This window comes from Acanthaster planci, linkage group LG02, assembly GCF_054643075.1.
Source record: "Acanthaster planci isolate LZ-2023a linkage group LG02, COTS_SCS, whole genome shotgun sequence".
In the NCBI taxonomy this organism is placed as follows: Eukaryota; Metazoa; Echinodermata; class Asteroidea; order Valvatida; family Acanthasteridae; genus Acanthaster; species Acanthaster planci.
In genome coordinates, this window is record NC_141778.1 from 23,382,281 (window position 1) to 23,404,149 (window position 21,869).

A 21,869-nucleotide genomic window follows, 5' to 3' on the forward strand; every position below is an offset into this window, starting at 1 on the left:
AACCTACTAAAAATTGAAAATCAAATGAAATCTGAAGGACCAAACAACACATTGATTTTTGTTTGAGAGGCCTCAGGGACTTCAGTTGCCTGCCATGGGGCTCCAAACTTGGTTGATTTTACACTATTTTCAATGGAGCTTGAATTAGTTCAGTGCACCCTTAGAAGTGTCGGAAGTGGTCGGAACTGGTGATGCTAACGGTTCGGTTTTAATTGCAGGCGAGGTCAAGGACATCAGATTTCTGAAGAGACTGAAGTTAAAGATGGAGCTCACTGCTAACGGGAAATAACTGGTTTTGAAAACGGGACTAGGCTACAACTACGATCATAGAACTAGGAAACCCCTTGCTTGTCCCAGTTTTATAATGCTTAGACAAGTCTAAGTAACTCCTTCAGAGGGTTTTACGTCCCGTAGTTTGCATCCGTATTACCCCAATGCGTATCTACGTCTACATCATAAATTTTGGTCCTTTCGGATACAAGGGATCGTACAAACCATAGAGTTGTGCCTAGCTCTGTGCACAAACAGTATGGATTGCAAAGAAGAGCGGATTCAAAACCAGAATTTGGGAGGGGGGAGGGGAATAAACTTTTTAGGGGGACGAAAAAAGGAAACGTATTTTTTTCATGTAACCTTTTGCCTTTCTAAAGAGTGAGGCTATATTTTTGAGCTTATCTACACAGTCTGGGAGAAAATGAAATAGACAAAAAATTAAAAAATTGTCATTCATTATATTACACATGTAGTTTTATTTAAGTCCGGCGAGGTCGAATTCAGTCCAAAAACGCTCTTTTTGGGGGTCGGGTCTCTACACGCATCTACAATTGGATACAAACTATATGCATTACATGAACTACACCTACGGAAAAAATTATATATTTTTCCTCAGTCATCCGTACAATTAATTTTTGAAAGACTTAGATTCAGGTGTTAATTTACAGAAACGATAATAATCTGGAACCTTACAAATCACATTCAAGGAATGAAGCAGTCCTATAGCGCCCTCTTGCCTAATAAGGAAATCAAAAGTTGGGCTGTTCAACTGCGCTTGCGCTCTTTGCCTTCCATCCTATGGTCGAACCACGCGGTGATACACGGAATCCATCGAGAAATAGCCCAGAATTTACTGCATTTGTTGCTGATATTGGGCTTATGTCCCGGACGGAATCATGCCATCTGCTAATCCACTACCTCCGAAGGAAAACACTCTGTTTAAGAGAGTTTTAGTAAGTATTTTCCCTGTTATTTATGTGATGCGAGTCGATGAAATGCTCAATTTCATATGACGTTCGCAGTGCTTTTCAATTGACTCGGTCGCTATGATGCCCTTAATAAAACCGTGTATTTTCGACACAATCGTAGCCTGTCTATTCATCACGTTCCCCAGTTAGCACGTTCCCCAGTTAGCCTACACAGGGTAGGCCTACATGTAACTTACCCTTAGTTCCTTCCTAATATCGCTTTTGTTTTGCCTTTCGAAATGTTTACCATCTTTTGTCATTGTTTGTTGTCGGCTTTGGTGAGTAGGCTAGGCATGGCAGACCTCTATCCCAGATGTTTCACATGGAATTGGAAATCAAGCCTGGGATGAGGGGAGAGATAAAACAAGACAGGCTAGGCCTACTTGCTAGTAGAACTTAAGTAGAGAGGCCTGGGGCTAGGCTAGCTCAGGTTGGACGTCATCCACAGTGCATTGCAACTAACGTTCAGGATTTAAATTCATCCTGCAGTGTGAAATTTTTTTTTCAACTTATTTTTTCTCACATTTTTACCTGGTAAAGACAGCTTGAATGTCGTTCACAGGTAAAAATGTGAGAAAGAAACGTTGAAAAAAAATTTGCACTGAAGGAAGACTTTTATACCCTGGTCATCAGTCATAGAGCAAATGAAGACAACGTCCAACCTGGGCTAGAGCTAGGCCTACATTGTCATGATTCATTGATTGTGCACAGCTACATTTAAGCACGATGTGAAGAAACCTTTTGTACATATGCTATGCATACAAGTGTTTGGATGATAAGCCATGCATTTTTTTGCATAAATCTTTGGAGGAAATGAACTAGTCAGAAATCATACTAACATTTTCTTCAGAATGTTTCTGAAGTCGACCCTACCTGCTCAAGTAACGTCACAGATGCATGTGTAATTTGACTTAGTATAACCTCCAAGAAACATTTTCAAAGCCAATAAATGTTCACAAATTTGTAAAAAGAGCAAATTTACCTTAAATTGTTTTTTTCAAGGGCCGCTGACAGCAAGTCCTTACTCGTGATTTTTTGGGGTGCCATTTTAGATCCTGAAATGTTCTACATTTGACCAGTTGGTGACTTAAACATTAGTAAAATATTTAACAAGAAAAGGGAAATGGGATACATGTACATCACTACAAATTGCACTGATCAGCAGTCACTGTAAGAGTCCGTGCTTTATTGAGATCTGACAAATGTTCTGCAGAATTTCGAATGGCTTTGATTTGGGCCCCTTGCAAGCTACATAACTCACAGTAAAAGACGAAGTCTTCCGACTGATTCTGTTCTTTCATCCATGGCATATCTGTCTTCCATTTTTCAACGGTACATTTGGACGGTGCTTTTGGCATTTTTGTTGCGCATTGATCACCACGAAATGATAGAAGTTAACATGCTTATGTACGTGCAAAGGTATCGTGATTGGGGTGTATGTACCTACTTGTAGGTCATGGTGCCACTTACTGCGCATTGAATGTACATGTGTGCACTCGTACCATACTGTACCGAACTACATGTGCTATATAATCCCACCAAATCACAGCAACCTCGTTCCTCCACGATCCATTGGCCTCGTGCTGTGTGAAACTAGGACAAGAAACTGGGGGCAAGTTTTGTTTTGTTGAACATTTTGTTTTTGCTGTGAAGCCACGAGTGCTCTGCGCAGGACTGGGGCCAGTTTCTAACCTCGCCGCGTGCGCAATGGCTGATGGGGGCGGGTTGTATGGCTGTTGTTATGTATGATTTTAAAACAAATTCCCTTTTTTCAAAAATTGCAGATCAGTTTCTTGTTTGTCTCGCTTTTTTGTGCCAAACGTATCGCATTTTGCGATGCGAATTCAGCTATTTCCATCACTGCATGCACACATGTATGATGCACTCAGCTTTAACCTGTTGTGTAAGTATTGGAGAAGGATGTGCGCTGAGTGTCCATGTGCGCAGTGTGTCCATGTGTGCCGTGGGTGGGGCTTACTGTATCGGTGTATGAACAGAACATAGAAAACCTTTAAATGAATCAGAGTGGCATGTTTTTAAAGAATGTTGTAATGTACATACGGCATGCAAATGATCATTCTTAAAGTTGGAACTACAAAGTACAGTGGTTTGATTAATTAACCCTCCTATGCTGAAGTCGCTCTTTGGGTCACTTGGTGAACACCTCAAAGAAGCACAGCTGTGTCGTGTTGTGCACTGCACCAACTGTCCCTCACAGGAATATCAGATTGCACTTTTGTGCTGTTCAAGTTCAACAACTGTGCCTCGCTGCTGTTTCATGTGCATAATTGTGCAGTAAACCAAATGCAGTTCACAAAAGACCCTGTGTCATTTTGTGCTGGCAAGCAACTGTGTACACACTGAACCTGTGCATGTTTGTGTTCCATATAGAAAGCACATGCAAGAGAGTGACTTGGGGCACTTGTGCATATTTTTCTGTTAAACTAAAGGAGGGTTAAATTTGAAAGTGCAGCATTAGTGTTTGAATTGCAACAGCACATGTAGTTCATTATATTCAAAGTTAACTTCCAGTACGTTGTGCATATTCAAAGCAGTACTTGTTTCTACCTGCGCGCTGTTGATCGTGCGTACACAAATATGTAACACCACACCTTCTGGATGAGTCCACACAATCAGTGTTCCAAACTGGCCTGTCCAACCTTGTGGATGGTATTAGAACCCTGGAATGTCACGGTTGTGGGTTAGGGTCTAAGAAGATGCTCAGCAAATAACCCTCATTGAGACAAGCCTTCAGCAGATTGGTTTTGTCACGGGGATATAAAACTGGTGCCAATTTGCTGTCTGACTTTGCAGAAATGCTATGAGCAGAAGCTGTACAAAAATGGACTGAAGTTTGCCAAGCAGATTCTGACGAACCCAAAGTTTGCTGAACATGGAGGTAAATATCGTAAACATCCTTTGATCAGTTTACACTCGCAGGCATATTTCAGATAAAGAAGTGCTCTACTATATCCTTTGTGCCAAAAAGGATGATGTGTTCGCTTTCAGTGGCGTTCATGAACATCTTTCTGGTGACATTTCTCAGAGTCGTTGATGTTTCTGAAGTTGAACGGGGTATCAGTTTACATCCTTTTGATGACTTTTAGTCAGGACGTTGTCTAACTACAAAGCTCCAATCACATCAACCTGTTTGATTCTGAAAAGGCATTGTAATATGCAGATGAGATTTGTAGGCCTTTTCGTCACGGTTTACTCTCAGCTTCGTTTGAAGAAAACAAGACTAGAGAGCAATTGAAATACGATAGACTTCTGTACGTATATGTCTGGCTATTCAATGTACATGTATATCATAAGTCCCACAAGCGGTATTACTTTTCCCACTTGACTTTTCCATGCAGAAACGCAGTCAATGAAGGGTTTGATCCTGAACTGTCTGGGCAAGAAGGAGGAAGCATATGACCTGGTCAGGAGAGGCTTGCGTAATGACCTCAAGAGTCATGTCTGTATCCATTCACAGGTTCATTCTTCCTTGACAGTTGGGTTATTTTCGAGTCATTTGAATTGATTCCAGTTAATGGGCTTGTGTTCTTGCGTGAGTGATGCGTGGGTAACGGGGATTCACCCCAAAAATCCCCAGGCAACATCCATCCAAGTGCATCCATTAGAAAAAATTGGACATAGTTTCAATCCTCCAGAGTCCTGAATTATTTCTTGAATGACACTCTGTGTGTGACTGTTGCCTTACCATGTGATAGAGGATTTGGGAAGGTTAGGGTAAATGACTTTTGAATATGTTGGTTGGGTTCAACGTGAGGCTATTGTTACATGTAAATACCAACCCTGGTGCTAAAATTAATTGGTACCCCAAATCCCGCATTTGAAGTGCTGGACTCAAGCCCTTCGCCGTTTGCACTTTGTTGAATGCTCTCTCAGTTCTTTACCAAAAGCCTTGTCGACACCAAATTGAATTTGAAGGGTTCCGACAGTACAAATGACATTATTCAAGATTTGTTTGGTGTGTCAGTATTTGAACAATACCATAGTTGCCATAGTGGTTTCCTTAACTAAGCTTCCCATTAGGCTGGCACGTGTATGGACTGCTCCAGAGGTCAGACAGAAAGTATGATGAAGCCATCAAATGCTATAGGAATGCTCTCAAATGGGACAAGGTGAGAAGACTCAATTCTCAAAGAGTTATTTTGGGCAAGAAGTGATTCTTCTTTATGAAAGTTTTTTCGACGTACGTCAGAGCACTACACCTCACACTAAGAAAATGGGCGGGTGAAAAGTTTCATTCCTTCATTCACTTAGGAATATATTTTGTCAAAAGTAGCTTCAGAATTCGGATGACTTTAAAACAGCTTTTCTCTTTCGTATTTATTGGAAGAAGAGGGTACTTGTTTCAAAAGTTGTTCCACATTAAATTAGTCAGTTTGCCAAATCATTTGAAAAGCTCCCAGATCATGGAGACAAGTCAGTCTCTTTTTTTTATGTCATCAGGACAACCTGCAGATTCTACGAGATCTGTCATTGCTGCAAATCCAGATGCGAGATCTAGAGGGTTATCGGGTAAGTATGATATTGGAGCAAGTCTGTTTCAATAATCATTGGTTGAAAGAAGGTCATGTATGTATGTATTATTTTTCTTTAACCCAAAACATCCCAACTTCATCATTGTAGACCTAGGTTATCTAAAAACCTTTTGTCTTGAAGGAGTCGTTTCCTTGCATGGAAAGGTTGAATCGTTTTGTCGCATACAGTAAGGTAACCAGAGATAGATTTGAAACATAATTCAGTCTCATCTGGTTTTACATGCTGCCTGTTACCCCCATTGTTTTAGGTACAAAGCGAATGCCACTGAGTCACTGTTCAGTGTGTGCTTGGGACAAAAGAAATCAATGGACGAAAACGGTCTAGAACAATCAGGCTACCTAGAGTGAGCAAGAGGAAGTTACCTGTTGTTGCCTCTGCCTGTGGGCATTGGTTGGGCATCCCCCGTGATCATGAATCATGGGCTTGAAATCCTGCAGAATACAGCTGTGGTTGGATTGTCTTTGCTTTTTACCCTCGTGCTTGGAGTTTGGGGCTCACCACATCTTTTTCAGCTCAAATCAGACGAGTTATTTGAATCAAGAACTGAGTAATTCAACATGAACCCAAACAAACCTTAATCCTGCAGTGGTTGGACGACTGAGGACTGTTAGGTGGTCCACAAGATTTTGAACATCCATCTTAAATACCTGTGTTTTTTTCTTTGCAGTAAACTAGTTTGTCCATATCTAAGTTCATTTGTTGTTTATGTCTGGTCAGATTTTTATTATGTTTTGTGTTCAGATGATTTTTATCATACCGGACTTCTTCCTTCAAAGCATAATCTCCTTTGAGCACCGTTCCAAGCACTTATGATCCCTAACTCCAGAGGTACCTATATGCTAGAGACCTTCCTAAATCCTCCAACATGCTTCCTATTGAAAACAGTAGTGTCTGGACACCAGCCTCCTTGGTAAGCATCCCTCCAATCGTGGATGCTCTTTTGCCTCCCGTGCAGGACACAAGGTATCAGCTGCTCCTCCTCCGACCAGCCCAGCGAGCGTCATGGATTGGCTACGCCATGGCCTACCACCTCCTCAAGGAGTATGACATGGCACTCAGGATACTGGAGGAATTCAGGAACACGCAACAGGTAAGATAATGGTCTTTCCAACTCCTTGGTAGTGTCTTGCAATATAGCGAAAAAGAGAGCTCAGCGAAACCGTATATTTTGATTTTGTAAAACAGGCTTCATTGAGTGGAAAGTGGAAACAGAAAGGGATTGTTTTGTGCCAGTATCTTTGCCATGTATCATTTTACATGCCAGGTCATTATATATTTTCTCCTCGTTTTTATCTTGTGCTTGTTACAACACCAGTGTCAAATTTTACTACGTTTTCGATGACTGTTCATAGGGAAATGTGGACATTCACAAACAGGGAGTGTGAGCCATTCATTTCGAACACGAGCAGTTTAGTAGGGCTTGACACTTGTAACTTCAGTTGTAAGAAGGGAGGGAACGATAGTTTGGCTCTCTGTGAAGGACTAAAAAGTAGGGCCACCTGATTATCAGCGGAGCTTGAAAGTTTTTTTATGCGTTGTGTCAGCAGCAGGTGAAGCCGTATGATTACGAGCACAGCGAGTTTCTGCTGTACCAGAACCAGGTCTTCAGAGAGGCGGGTGAGCACGAGAAGGCGCTGCATCACCTGGACAAATACGAGAACCAGATCTGCGACCAGATATCAATACTGGAAACAAGAGGTGGGCAACATCACTGGGAATATTGCATGTGGTTTCCCCTTTGAAGCGCTGTGTGTACCCTCAAAGCGTTACTTGCCTCCTATGAAAGCTTGGCCATAAACACCAATACATCTGCACTAGTAAGAGGAGGTTTTAGATTTGAAACCCCACTGGAGCAAGCTTGCACTTTTCCCCCTCTTCTCAGAAAGCAGTGAGCATACAGATACATGATAAGTTATGTAGATTAATTCAAAGGGATGCCCTAACTGCGATAACTCCACAATCATGTCCATATTACAGTCTTAACATGAGCCGCTTGTTGTGATTGGTAGGTTCAAGTTGTAAATATCCTGTTAAAGAGGCATGAGACAGTGTGTACTACTTGCATCTGAGAGTGGCACCAGTGCAGTGACAGTTTCCAATTCTGGTCACAAGACTAGTCTTTACTATAAACCTCTGTTTGTCTCAGGCAAAAGAAGAAACCATTATTTAGGAGTGAATGAAAGCATGATGAAAATTGACATTCTCACAAAATGTTCTGATGATTTTGATGCAAAAATTGGTATACAAGACACAGCATGCTTCGTGTTGTGTTTAAATGTCACAAATGTAAACTTTGCTCCATTCTTACTTGTTTTTGTTGTTGTTTTGTTTCAGTGGTGCTTTCAGCTACTTTGTGCCAATAACTATATGTTTATTCATAACCTTTATCAATCAGCATCACATCACAGAGTTAGGGAGAAGGTCCAGTTTTAGAGGCAGGAGGAAACCGGAGCCCCCCTGAGAAAACCTGCGAGAGCGAAACTGGAAACCAAATGCACCTAAAGCCTGGGCCAAGCCAGGATTCAAACCCGGGCCTCATTGGTGCAAAGGGAGGAAAGAACGGCTACGCTAACCCACTCCCCCCCCCATTCTTACTTGTACAAACCACTCACTTTTATCTTGCCCCCTCCAGCGGAGTTACTGTTGCAGCTAGGCCGGGCCTCAGAAGCCATCACCCTATACGAAGAGCTCCTGGACAGGAACCCAGAGAGTTGGAGCTACTACGAAGGGCTGGAGAAGTGTAAGAACCCGGCCAATGAGGTGGAAAGACTCCAGATATATACCCGGGTGGCTGACAAGTTCCCCAGGGCTGCAGTGCCCAGACGGAAGCCTCTTAACTTCACAACAGGTAAGCCTTTACCTGCATTTAAAAGATTTCCAGAACAGACTAATCCCAGAGCCCATGTAAATTATCATCCCAAGCAACACAAATGCTCATAATTGTGAGAATAAACTGTTTCATGACCAGAAGGTAATGTAATACGGGCCGGCCAAGTCTTAATTGCTTCCTTGTTTCTGAGGCTTAAATGCACAATCACTGCTTAATTTCAAAACAATTTTAACCTTTCAACTGTCGGAGTATGCCCTACTTATAAGCTGCACAACTTTTCAGGTTTGAAATTGACATTTCTGATGTGTGTAATCATTACAAACCATAATACATCTGTGACTGTTGACTTGGTACAAACTAAGTTTTTGAAACAGGGCAGTGGTGCCAATTCTAAGTAGAGCTTTCTTCCCGCGTAGGTGAGAGATTTGAGAAGCTCTTGGACGACTACCTCCGACGGATGCTAAGGAAAGGAGTGCCTACCGCCTTTGTCAGCATCAAGGGCCTGTACAGAGAACCCTGGAAGGTTGAAGTCATCGAGAGACTTGTCTTGAGCTACTTGGAGTGCCTGCAGAGTAAATCCAAATTCAGCAAAGGTCAGTCGGGTGTTTCTAATTGACAAGCATCGCTGTGCGGTTGCAGTGGTTTGAGATTCAGAATGTACCGGATAAGGATATGTGTCAACAGAGAAATTAACTGGAGGTGAGGTATGAACCTGTGACTTCTGGTACACTGTGCCACTGCTCTACCAACTGAGCTACTCAGCCCTGTACATAGGTTCCTCCTATTTGTCAATATCTTTGTTTATCTTGTTTGTTATTACATAAGCTGCTGGTCAGTTTCTCTCTGTGATTCATTTTACGATGGGTAAGAATACTCATCTCACCACTGCTTGCTGTTTTCTGTGCAGCTGGTCAAGTGTAAGGATATAGAGTCTGAGGCGCGCAGCGTTTTGTATTAACCCTCTCTTTCTGCCGCTGTTGAGGACACCGCTACACAGAGTCATCATGGTCGAATCCAAAGGAGAATATTTGAGCTCGGCATGAAGCCCTCCCCTGCCAAATGCCCACTTTCCCCATAGAAATACAGCTTCCTGTTCATGACATTTCACATGTCATCAACCTTGCCTCGCTCCATTTTCCTTCGCTAACAGATGACACGGATGGCGAGTTAGAAACTCCCACCGTGCTGCTGTGGACGTTATACTTCCTGGCCCAGCACTACGATCAGCTGCGGAACGTAGAGAAGGCCTTGCAGTATGTGGACAGGGCCGTGGAGCATACACCAACACTCATTGAACTCTTCATTATCAAAGCAAAAATATTCAAGGTAATACAATGGAAGCATAACCTACTGTTATGTCTTTGTTAATAAACATGTATGTAGCCCTCTTGGGGACCAATCACATGACCAGTCACATGACCAATCACATGACCAGCCACAAGACCAATCACATGACCAGTCACAAGGCCAATCACAAGACCAGCCACAAAACCAGTCACAAGACAAGACACGAGACCAGACACAAGACCAGTCAAAAATAACAATGTGAGCAGTGGCAAAGGAATCTTTATTTTTTCATTTCATTTTAGTAGCTTGACGGGAATTTAAACTAGAGGTCTTTTGGTTGGCCTGTGATGGCCTTGTGATGATCGGAATAGATCATTACTACCACTGTGCTCTGTGTTAACCATGCTCTCTGGGAGTTCATTTAGTTCACAGGCAGATGCTGAAGCATTTTGAAGAATGCCTCAAAGCAAAGAGCTAAATGAATGGGTCTAAGCCGATGAGCCTGTGATTTTTGCATTGCAGCATGCGGGTGACATCAAGAAGGCAGTGGAATGCCTAGACGAGGCCCAGTCCCTGGACACGGCCGATAGGTTCATCAACTGCAAATGTGCAAAGTACATGCTCAGGGCCAACCAGGTCAAGCAGGCCGAGGACATGTGCGCCAAGTTCACAAGGGTGAGGAAGACGGAATTGGTTTCTCTACGCCTAATTTATATGCTTGTTACAATCCATTAATCAGTCATTATATATCACCATAAGGAAAATAATAATAGTTGGCTTTGACGAAACTAAGAAATGGACTTTTTCAGGCACTAAATATCTGAACTTGTCAACAGACTTGCAGTTGTGACTAAAACATCAGCCATCACAATATGTATCTCCATATTAAAAGTGTAGAACAAGTCGTGTCAGAGTTTCATAGTGGACAGCTTGTGAATAAATGCAAGTGCATACGTATTAACGAGCTGTCATAAGTGGGTGCAAGATGCCTCATGATGTATCTTGATGCATTGTGACTGGAGTATCTGGGTGCATAATTTGTGTATCACATCCTAGAAGAGTGGCGTTATTACAGCCCTGCTTGCTTTGCTTGGTTCAGTTGCATTACCACTTTAAAAGGCTTCATTCCAGATGTTTCAAGTTGAAGGTCATTTTCATTCGTATAAGACCTGAGGCTGACCAGTATCTCTGTGTCTTGTTGGTTGCAGGAAGGCGTGGCCGCCATGGAGAACCTAAATGAGATGCAGTGCATGTGGTTCCAGACGGAGTGCGCCCTCAGCTTCCAGCGGCAGGCCAAGTACGGCGAGGCGCTCAAGAAGTGCCACGAGGTGGACAGGGTGAGGAATTTAGGAGGGGCCCAGTTCCTGGACGATATTTGAGTCAATGGAGAGACTAATGGAGTGTCTCAGTCGCGGTCCTGTTGTTACAGCTTAGAACTAAGAGTACAAAGCAAACAGTGAAGTTGCTTGTTCAAATGGTATGGAGTTATAGTAAGCTGACTGTGACAATGCTGTATACAGTGGAACGCCGCTATAACGAACATGAAGGGGTCCACGCTAAATGTTCGGTACAGGGGTCGTTCGGTATAGCGAATTTAACTGCCAAACGTTTTGTTGCCATGTTGAACAGGGCCCTCTCTTGTCTAACTGAAGTGCACCCTCGTGTGATACTCGTGATGATTTGCTGTTGCATTCAAGTTGAAGTTTTCTAGAAATGTATCTATTAACTATTTTTGTTTTTTATTTAAACTTGAGTCAAAAAATTGATGTGAAGTTTATCCTTAAAGTCGTGAAACTACCGCTCAGGATCCATCTCTGATGCATGCTGTGGCGAATCTCAGTTGATTTGTGTATCAGCAGCGCCCACTTTAGACTATTGTTAGTGCAATGCCACGGTGCACATACGTGCGGATTTCTTCGGCACTCGATCATGCGGAGTCGCAAAACCAGTGTCTATTCAATACCTTTGACAACTTGTGGCTTTCCCTTTTAATCCTTAGGGAAATAATGGCCACTAGTCACTTTCCAACCTAGAAAACACCTACTGTTTTATCTTGTTAACGTTTGAGAATTACAAACGGTAACTGGATAGTGTTTGGCAGGTTCTGTGCACAAATTATTGGGAGCCAAGGACGATGTTCGGTACAGCCGAATGTTTGGTATAGCGGTGTTCGGTATAGCGGCATTCCACTGAATGCAGTATGTAAATATATTTTTATACTCCTTCAATGGGTTGCTTTTGGGTAGTAAATATTACTTACTCCACGGAAAGGATCGTGCCATTTCAGTGCATCGTTCAGCGTTACTTTTCCTTTTATAAAGTTGAGTGGTATTTGGTGGTGTGCTTACAGCATTTTACAGAAATTATAGAAGACCAGTTTGACTTCCACACATACTGCATGCGCAAGATGACACTGCGGTCGTACGTCAGTCTACTGAGGCTGGAGGACATCATCAGGAGTCACATCTTCTATTTCAAAGCGGCCAAAATTGCAATAGAGGTGGGTAGACAGTCAGCCCGGGCTGGAGTTCTTGAGACTGTGCCTGGCTTAGCCTTAACAGCTGTGTGAGGTTGATCCCTTGGCGATGATGGTTGCCAAGACTTCAACTGATATGTTTGTAATTGTGTTTCACTCTCTGAAAGATGGTGTGGACGGGTGTCGACATTTTATTGAATAGAGTCGTAAAGATGGAACCAAAATACCGGTCATTTGGTTGGTTACCACATAACTGTTACAGACATGTTATATTTGTGTCATGTAACAGCAACAACAGAAAACACTTGTCCGAGAAACTACCCGTTATGTTGGCAGATGCTCTCATGGTTTGAGAGGTCGCATCCCGAGTCATTCGGCTGCGGCTTGAAATTGCACATGGCTCCATCGGAAATGGCCGTGACCACTACCATAGACTCGTGTGTAATTTGCAGCCACAGCTGTTGCCTGATTGTCAACCACCACTGTATCTGACAGTGATAAAGTTCCTCTATCTCCGCACTGATTCTGCTGCTGTTGATTGACCAGTGCAGCAAGATCTTACAGACTTGTACAGCACTTGCCTTAGCTGCATCCCCCTCTCTCTTTTGCCTGGTGCTCAGGTCTACGTCCACCTCCACGACAAGCCCTTGGAGGACGCCGACAAGCAAGAGGACTTGGACCTGGAGAACCTGAACCCCAAGGAACTCAAGAAGATCCGCAGCAAGCAGCGGCGAGCCCAGAAGAAAGCCCAGCAGAGGGAGGAGGAGACCAAGGGCAAAGTGGGCGGGGACAACAAGGGGCGGGAAGGGAAGAACAAGCACGATGCCGACATGGACGGGCCCAAGGAAGAGGAGCTGGTCCCAGACAAGCTGGCCAGGGTGAGTAGATGCTCTCCCTAAAAGAATTCAAAGGGCATTCGGGTGGGGTCATTGGAATTGGCTGTCTGAAAACGCTTTGGTCCCAACTCCACAGACATTTTGTTTTTACTTCGACGTTGGTAGTCAATGAATAATGTACCGATAACCTGTTGTGAAAATTGATAATTTAAAAATACCAACTGGGCTTTTTCCCAAGATGATGGATTGTGTGGAGAGGAGGAACCAGACTCTAGGCATTTCATTCCCCTCACACACCTGGAGGCCAGGCTGCATGGCTGCGGTGCCCATTGAACAGAGCATAAAAAGTGGTACATTTTCACGCTATCAACTTGCCAGGCTAATAGATTAGCTATGGCTGGAATCTGCCTTCCTCAATCCTCTGAAAGCTCAGTGGGTTCCTGGGAGCTGAGAGGGTTTGGATAAAGACTGGCAGTGAAAGGTACTATGTCATTTCTTCAATAGTTCGAATAAGTATTTCAACGTGTCCCCTGATGGTTCTTGATGACGTGTTGGGTTGTTTTTTTTTAAAGCAAATCTTGTTACCTCGATGTGGCTTTTTAAGGCTGCACCTTTTAAAAATTAATTCTTGTTATACGTAAGGCTTCCCATCAAAATTTTGAAAACCAATTTTTTTTAACCAAATCCTGACTCTCACATGTTTGTTCCTTCCTCTTAAAATACAATATTCTCCAAGGCCCAGCTAGGCCCAGTGAATCTCCATGTCAAAAATGGATGTTTTAAACTATGCATCTATTCACAGACTGAATACCCCACATGTGCAATAAACATATGTGCGAGCATGAACTTGGTCGCGTCTTGATTTCAATGAGAGTACGGTGCACGTGTGAGTGGCCAATGTGTGTGCCATACCGCGCCGCTGCACTGTGCTGGCTGCCACTGCACACCTGAGGCTCATGCACGCCATAACGCTTGCAAGTATCGGTACCGGCGCGGACAACCCAATCATGTAGTGGAGTGGTGCAATTTAGCACGCTTCCAGCATACTTTGTTCATTAAAAGCAAGTATTTTAACCCTAACAGTCCTCAATCCTTCACCTGTTGGAGGACTGAGGACTGTTAGAGTTAAAAGGGCTTTGATAGGCATTATTTATGGTTGTTTGCAAAAGGTTTGAAGCCATTAGTGGGAAATTTTGCAAGTTCCTTTTCAAGCAGTGATTTCCGTTTCAAAGCGTTGATTTCGCAAATTCCGTCCGTTTTCCACGATAGTGGAAAATCATTGGCTCTTCCCAGTTTTTGTTGTGCGCTCACAAGGTCATCCTAGCCCATCTGCTTGACATACGGTTGGCAACCAGATTGGGTGATGTGCCTTGGGATTAATTTGTGCTTTGACTTGTACTAGGCTTACGATGCACCTGATGACACTTCTGTCCATAATTCTTAGAGGCAAGATGGCTCTCATTTAAATTCCTTGTTTTTCTGTTTGACCAGGTGGGGAGTCCCCTTGATCAAGCCGTCTACTTCCTGAAGCCCCTTCAAACACTAGCCAAGAACAGAATACAAACACATCTTCTAGCTTTTGAAATATATTTAAGAAAAGGTGAGACATGTAACCCACAAACTTGCAGAAATTGTTCTAGTGATAATGTATCATTGATAAGGACAGTAAGAAAGAAGAAATTGTTGACGAAAGGTTCACGCATTAACATTGAACGAGAGTTGATACTTTTCAGTGGACTAAGTGTTGATCAGGGAAATGCAGCGGCATACTATCTGACATTGATTTGGGGTTTGACATTGCCTAAATCCTGTAAATACATGCTATGGTCTTGTACCTGTACTTTACGTGGCCTCACAAGGAAACTTCAGGAAGAGCAAAGGAGAACTTTCTGAACCTATTCATGCCTTTGTGTGTTTGCTTTTAACGTGCAGACAAGTTGCTATTAATGTTGCAAGCTGTCAAGAGGGGCCACTCTGTCGACCCATCCAGTGCTGCGCTCCACGAGTGTCTAATCAAGCTAGCCACCAAAGGTAGGTGTCGCTCTCAAAGTCAGCAAGTAGCCGGCAACCGAATGAAATGTGCGGAATTCTACATGAGCAAGAAGCAAAGGCTTGTGCAAGACATCAAGATGCCAGTTTATGACCTGGACCCAAGGTCCCGAGGTTGCCTTGCACGCTTTTTCCGCTGACAGAGTTACGTGTTTTTCACGGAAAGCAGTGAGGACAGAAAAGAGTAGTGCTAACTGCAGAGGCATAGAGATGTGACAGTGAGAATAAACTTGGATTGTGAGCGTACCTTTCCTGCTGTTCCATTTTATGCTCCAGCACCAGGATTTTTCCCGATGTCAGGATTTTTTTTTTGTCCGCATTTTCCTGATTTTAGTATGTTTTCAAACAATCTCTTTTAAAATCTGGAATATCCGATATTTACAATTGCAGTGTCTTTATTAATATGATGTACCATAGACCTCCTACTTCTGAGGGGCCCTCAAAACCTCTGGTGATTATTTCGATGGTTTTTCAATTTCTTCCAATCACAACCCTGATATTGTGTCTCTCTCAGCTGATGGGGGCAGTCTTGTGATTCCATCATTGCACTAAGCACTCTTAAGCCTCTCATGCTGGGGTGTCTATCACAGAGAGGTTGGGACCGACCAGTGGAGAGGAATGTAGTTTTTTTTTTCCTGAGATGCCTGGGTCTTTTCCAGCATTAACAGTAAATGTGAATTCACCGTGTGTTTGTTCAGTGAATGAGAGAGGAGATTTACCAGAGCCTGTGCAGACAGTTCTATCCAGAGAGTTGGAGCGATTACTAGGAGGCAAGCAGCTGCAGACATATAATCAAGACTTCATCGGCGCTCATCAACACTCGCTAGAACACCGCACGATCGGTAGGTCAAAATCGAGAAATGTCTTCTTTTTTTTCATCTGTAGTCCTCCATTTTCCTCCAGACTGTGAAAGGTACGCAGTTAGCATTCAGAGGGATGTTCAGTTTGAGAGGTTTAATCTGTTAGGCAGCAAGAATGATTTTTTTTCCAGATTTCACATTAACTCTCCTGTGCAAAGATGCATTCTTGACAAAGTTATCCCATCAATCAAAATCACAAAAAGGTCATTTACCTTTTTGTGTCTGTGTACTGTGGCAAATCAAACGGAAGAAATTTTTCGTCTGTGACTGTTACAGCAAAAGGAGGGACGAAACCATGACCATCATGTGTAAAAGTTGCCCCTTGAAGTCTTTGCTTTCAAAAGGCATTCACATGAAAGAGTAACAGCCAAGTGTACATGATATCCGTTTGGATACTCATTTCATAACAGGCAATCAGGAGCCCCAGCTGATTGCGTAACTCGTCCAATCCTGTTCATTCTTTCAGGAGCCAAATGCCTGCTCCACCTGGGTCCATCCAACCTAGAGAGTGCAGTATCATTAGCAACCTACCTTGGTGACGACCTAACAGATAGAACTTTGCAGGTAGGTCAAGTCAGATATTATGCTACCCGTCATTCCGCCTCTACCATTCACCTCCTGTTTAATTGTTCTCCTGTCAGTCAGCACCATCGTCCATTAGCTCGACCACTGAGCTTGAGAAACAGGGCTGTTTTTAAAAGACTGTAAAGTATGCTGAAGTAGGACTGTAATGTTGCTACGTTATTGGAATTGACTGCACAGAACTTGAGCAATCTCTTTTTACCTTGCAGAACTGCTCCTATGTTTTCATGCTCCTGAAAGACTTCTTCAAGTCGGATGCTACTGCCTACCGCGCCCAGTGCCACCAACTCTTCCCCTATGCAACCGTCTTTGCTCCCCCAGCCTCCACAGAGAAGCCACAGGTGCAGGCCCCCGTGGAGAACTGCGACGGAAAGAGCGCCTCGGAACCGCCCAAGCCGACGGCGGTGGTGGTAGAGAATTCACAGCACAAGGAGCAGCCGCTGTGCAATTCCACGCACGTGGAGGCTGAAGCCTGAACCATCAGTATCTCTGCACCTGTATTTCCAAAGGACCCAATTTCGCAGCTCCACCAAGCACAGCATTTTCTGCTAACAGGGCCTGGTGCCAGTCTCATGGAGCTAAGATTGTGTCAGAATTACTGATCTGCGATTTGAAATCTCACATGAGTCCAGGGTTGTGGCTGCAGCCACTCAGTATAGATTTGTGCGTAATTTCAAGCCGCAGCCAAGTAAATTGGGCATGGCCTTACATGCTCTGAAATCTGCTTAATCACAGAAAATAGTTGCTTAGCAGAAACAGGTTACCGTTTGAAAGTTTGTAGTATGTGTATTGCCTCTGATAAGTTCCCACTGGTCATTGCTTAGCGCATAAATTTGCTCAGCAATAATATCTGCTTAGCAGCGCCATGTTTTACGAGATGGTCATTTTGTATTATGTGCTCTGAATCCACCTAATTTATTTAAACACTCTGAAATGAAAAGGAGGTGACTATTTGCCATAATGACAGTTGCATAGCCTCGCTGTGAAGAATATTGTCATTTTGACAGTAAAGATGGCATGACATTTTATTCATCCAAGTTGGAACTACCCGTCATAGCACAAGAACAGTAATGATATTTCCACTGTTGCATCATTGTCGGTCTCTCACATCTTGAGTTTTGGGACGTCTGGTTTTTAGAAAATGTTTACAGGGATTGCCTCGCTTTCAAAATGGCCGACTGTTGAACAGGGCTAATTGGACCAGCCTGAGTTTGTGGAGCTGTATAACATTAAACCCTGCTTGGTACCTTGTTTGCCAAACACAGATCTGAAATGGCCAAGTCGGAGGCAGGGTACAGCTCTGCCTAAACTAACTGTGGCCAGATAGCTTGTTGGGGGAACCAAGGAAGGTAAAGCCCAGCCACGGTGACTGTACTTGGGGCTTCATACAGTTTGACAGTTAATAAGTACAAAAACTGCACATTCAGTTTGCAGCCCATACCAGTAGGGGCAGTCTGGAACATTCTAGAAGGTTTTTCATCAGGGAATATTGTGATGTTGGGAAGGGGAACTCACAGCTCAAAACAGTACGTAGGTTTTTGAGTTGTAGGTTGAAATTTTAACTGTGCACTGGCAGAATCCTCTGGCCAATACTGGATTCATCCCTTAAAATGTGAAGTTGGATGTTGAACGTACACAAGGTTGGATCTTTGAAAATGGCTCAGTCTGCTCAGTTTTATTGATTTGTAAGAAAAATCTTCCATGTTGGAGGAACCGTTGGTAGGGAATTTTCTAGATGAACTCTTTTGTTTGATTTCTGTCTGTTTCCTTATTTGGTCAAAGTCAGTTGTATCAACATGCAGAAATATTTCCAAATTCAAATTCGGCATCGAAAAGATTTCTCTGAGAAACCATGCTCAAGACAGCTTCCCCCAATTGCATTATATTAAAGAAAGCCTTAGTTTTACATGGAACCTGGCAAACGAATGTTTGAATGTAATGGTAAATAGTGCACACTGTTCTCCAGTATGCCTTTTGATTGATTTCTCGAGTTCTTTATGTATGTATTTCAACGAGTTTAATCAAATTAATAGACTTGGTGGGCAAGGCTTTGTTTCTGTGTTTACTTAAACACTATGACAAGGTCAACAATCCAAATATTGAAATTAGTAGCTTGTACTCATGCCAGTTTTCTGTGTTCCAAACCTAGTTTTATTTATTGAAATTTTTATCAAGCAAGTCAATGCCTTTCTTTAAAGTGTTTTCCTTTTTGTTGTAAATGGATTCTGGAGTGTGAACTCACCTTGTGTTTTTTTGAATGGGTGACTCCAACTACCACCGAGTGTTAAACCATAAGTTGTCTGTGGTCTTAATGGAGAAATAATTATTCTCGAGTCTGAAAAGATTTCACAATATGAATGACACTGGTAATGCTTTTCTCTGCCTGTAAAAAGGCAGAGGTCAAAGGAACAAATTTTCCTCGTGAAAGGAATGACGAGTTTGTATTTCAGAGCCATTTTTGGGGGAAAAGTTTATGCAATGAATATATGTAGTGACGCTGTACATGTGTCTGCTTTGATTGACACTAAGGTGTGTCGGCACATTCCTGTTGATATTTTTATCACTTTTTTTGTTTTGTTTTGTATCCTCAAGTGAGCATCCATTTATAGCCTTCTTCAGCCCACTCCAGTTCTGGCACTTGAGGGTGAAAAAACATTCCCTCAAGTAACATTGTGCATTTTCTGCTGACAAGATATGTATTTAACATCCGAATTTTCAAACATCTTTAGATACATGCAGAATTCTGGTATTTGTAGGAATTGATGACTGAGTGTTTGGAGGTCTCCTATATTGCACTGACAAAAACTGTGATAATATAGACAAATACGGCATGTAATAACTTTGAGAGCCTGTTAATGTCGCATACATTCACTGACCACCATTGCTTCTGCCCATTTCCCAGGGTCCTCCAGGTGTTGTCTTATACCTTGACTCTTTCTTCCAGCATTTATGATAAATAAGCCTTGTCGAGTTAAAATTAAATAAAATCTGATACACTGAGTTATATTTGATTGCGCATAAACACAACAATTTGAAATCCCCAGACTAAAGACACTGTTGCTATGCCTCGTGATTCAGGGTAAGCTTTTGCATGGCGACCACCATCTCTGGAATAGACTGGTTGCTTATGCCATTCATTTTGGTGTATTGGTGCAAAGGCATATCTTATGTAACTAAGCAAAACCTTGCCCTGAATCAGGACGTATAGTAACAGTGTCTTTTGTATGGAGACTTCAAATTGTTATGTTCATGTGAATTGAAAGAACTCAAATTTAACTCACAAAATGGCTTATTGGCAGCCTAACTACTTTGTATGGATTTCATTGCTCAGAAAAGTTGTGTGGAACCGGCGCATGGTTTCGGTTCTAGAAACGGGATTCCTTGGTCATGGAAAATCCTGGAAAAAAAGTTTTAATGGAAGTCATGGAAAATTGGGGGGAAAAATACGGTTTCCTTGAATTCTGTTGTCAAATAAAAAAGTATTAGAAAAGTCATGGAAAATGAAGATCATGGCTGCTTATTATGTGATAACAGAATGATAACTTTATAGGCTATCCTCGTCAGTCCATAGTAGCTGTAGCAGTCTTCCAGTTTCCGTACCAAACAACCTTTCTTTGTAAAATAATATTAAATGTCATCGAAATTGTCATATTTTAGTCCTGGAAAGTCCCCGAGAAGTTATGGGTTTGCTGTAGTTGTGGGGCTTGAAGAGAGCTTGGATTCTCAATGTCCCTGACTGTTGAGAGGCCCAAGTGGGAGCTCTGCATGTGGCTTGAATACATGGTTCCAGTGTCAGAGGTGAAGCCCTAATTAGAAGAGAGCAAAGCATTAAGAAAGGGCCAATGTTTACGTCAGGTTTAACACAAAAGGTTCCAAAGCAAAAATAGCTGCTAAGTTGTGAAATTCAGTGTCCTTTGGGTTGCACATAGGTACTTCATAACTTCAGTACAGTTTTAAGCAGGAAGACAGCAACGTGATGCCATCATATTTGATGAATAGTGGCAGGCTTTGCAAACGTTTACAATGTTTGAAGCTTCAAGGAATTTTACGATTAACTTAGACTTTCCTCAACTTTTTTTCCCAGTTAAGTCTCTTCTGACTTGGGAAAATATTGATTGAAAATGTACAATTGAAAAGATGAAGTTTGTCGTGTACAAAAAAGGTTTTCTTTATAATTTTTTAAGTCTTATTTGAGCGTCAACGTTTGGGTTGTTTAGGCAGACCCAAGTGTAGCATTTATTAATTGGAACCACCCACTGTCGTATTAAATACATTGTTGTGATTTTCATGGATATTTTTTGCAGTTCATTCTGTGAAATAAATATTCAATAAATAATGCTTCAAGATGACACAATTCTTGATAAAAAAAACGAGATTCGTTTGGAGTTTTTTTCATTAAATGGTGAGTTCTCGTGACCTGTTAAAAGTTGTTTATAGTTTTGGGGTAGATTTGAGGGCAAGGTAACTGTTAGAATAGAGGGCGTTAAACTACACGTCATTTCTGCGAAACTCGTACATAATGTATTCGTACAATGTACAGTACATGTACGTCTACTTCATGCACGTCGTCTGTCAAATTACTTTCCATGTGTCCAACATTTTTCGGCGGACAAAAATTACTCCGCACTTTTATTTTAAAAGAAACAAATTCCTACCTGATTTCAATTTTGGAAGTGGAGCTCGCCATAAAAAGTAGAGTGTATTAATTTGTTGAGGTCAGATGCAACGGTATACGAAATAGTTGGATAAACAATTATTTTACTTGCTTTAAGAACTACGTTATTATATGGATGTAATAAAGGAGTTCGGTGTGATGCGGTTAGTAAGCAAGATGGCGGCCATGGGGTTCAAGTCGACGACCAGACCTGGGCCGGTAATTACGTGTGAACTTTTTCTTGTATTCTGCATTTCCTAATTCTTGAAATAGGTGAGTGTGTTTACAACAATACACGGGCGTACAGTTTTTGTTTACATGGATAATTTTTTCTTTGAAGAAATTTTATTTCCGTAGGCCTCTCTCCTATTTTTCGATATGATTCACCGCTGGCCGCGACGGCCTAAGCGTAAGCAATGCTGAGCCTGACTTTGCCTAATAATGGATGGCACGGGTCTGCAGCTGCGGACTGTCGGAGCGTTGATATTGTTCAGTGCGAT

The 21,869-nt window shown here is 42.4% G+C and overlaps 2 protein-coding genes across 3 annotated transcripts in view; both read left to right on the forward strand.

Moving 5' to 3' along the window:
- The first annotated feature begins 1,041 nt into the window (after positions 1-1,041).
- On the forward strand, positions 1,042-21,069 carry LOC110984068 (N-alpha-acetyltransferase 15, NatA auxiliary subunit-like). Its single transcript, XM_022243866.2, has 19 exons — positions 1,042-1,226; positions 4,056-4,140; positions 4,601-4,705; positions 5,283-5,371; positions 5,703-5,771; positions 6,751-6,885; positions 7,343-7,493; positions 8,428-8,643; positions 9,042-9,218; positions 9,776-9,951; positions 10,435-10,587; positions 11,121-11,249; positions 12,263-12,412; positions 13,009-13,266; positions 14,716-14,824; positions 15,157-15,255; positions 15,972-16,115; positions 16,600-16,697; positions 16,925-21,069. Exons 1-19 carry the CDS (start codon positions 1,170-1,172, stop codon positions 17,189-17,191), a joined length of 2,667 nt encoding a protein of 888 aa, XP_022099558.2. The 5' UTR covers positions 1,042-1,169; the 3' UTR covers positions 17,192-21,069.
- Positions 21,070-21,499: 430 nt separating this feature from the next.
- The window catches only part of sh3rf1 (SH3 domain containing ring finger 1), a 33,717-nt gene continuing 33,347 nt past the window's right edge, over positions 21,500-21,869 (forward strand). For both annotated transcript variants that reach the window (XM_087133025.1, XM_022243896.2), the window contains exon 1: positions 21,500-21,642. The gene's annotated coding sequence lies outside the window, so the exon portion shown is untranslated. The remainder of the gene's footprint in view (positions 21,643-21,869) is intronic.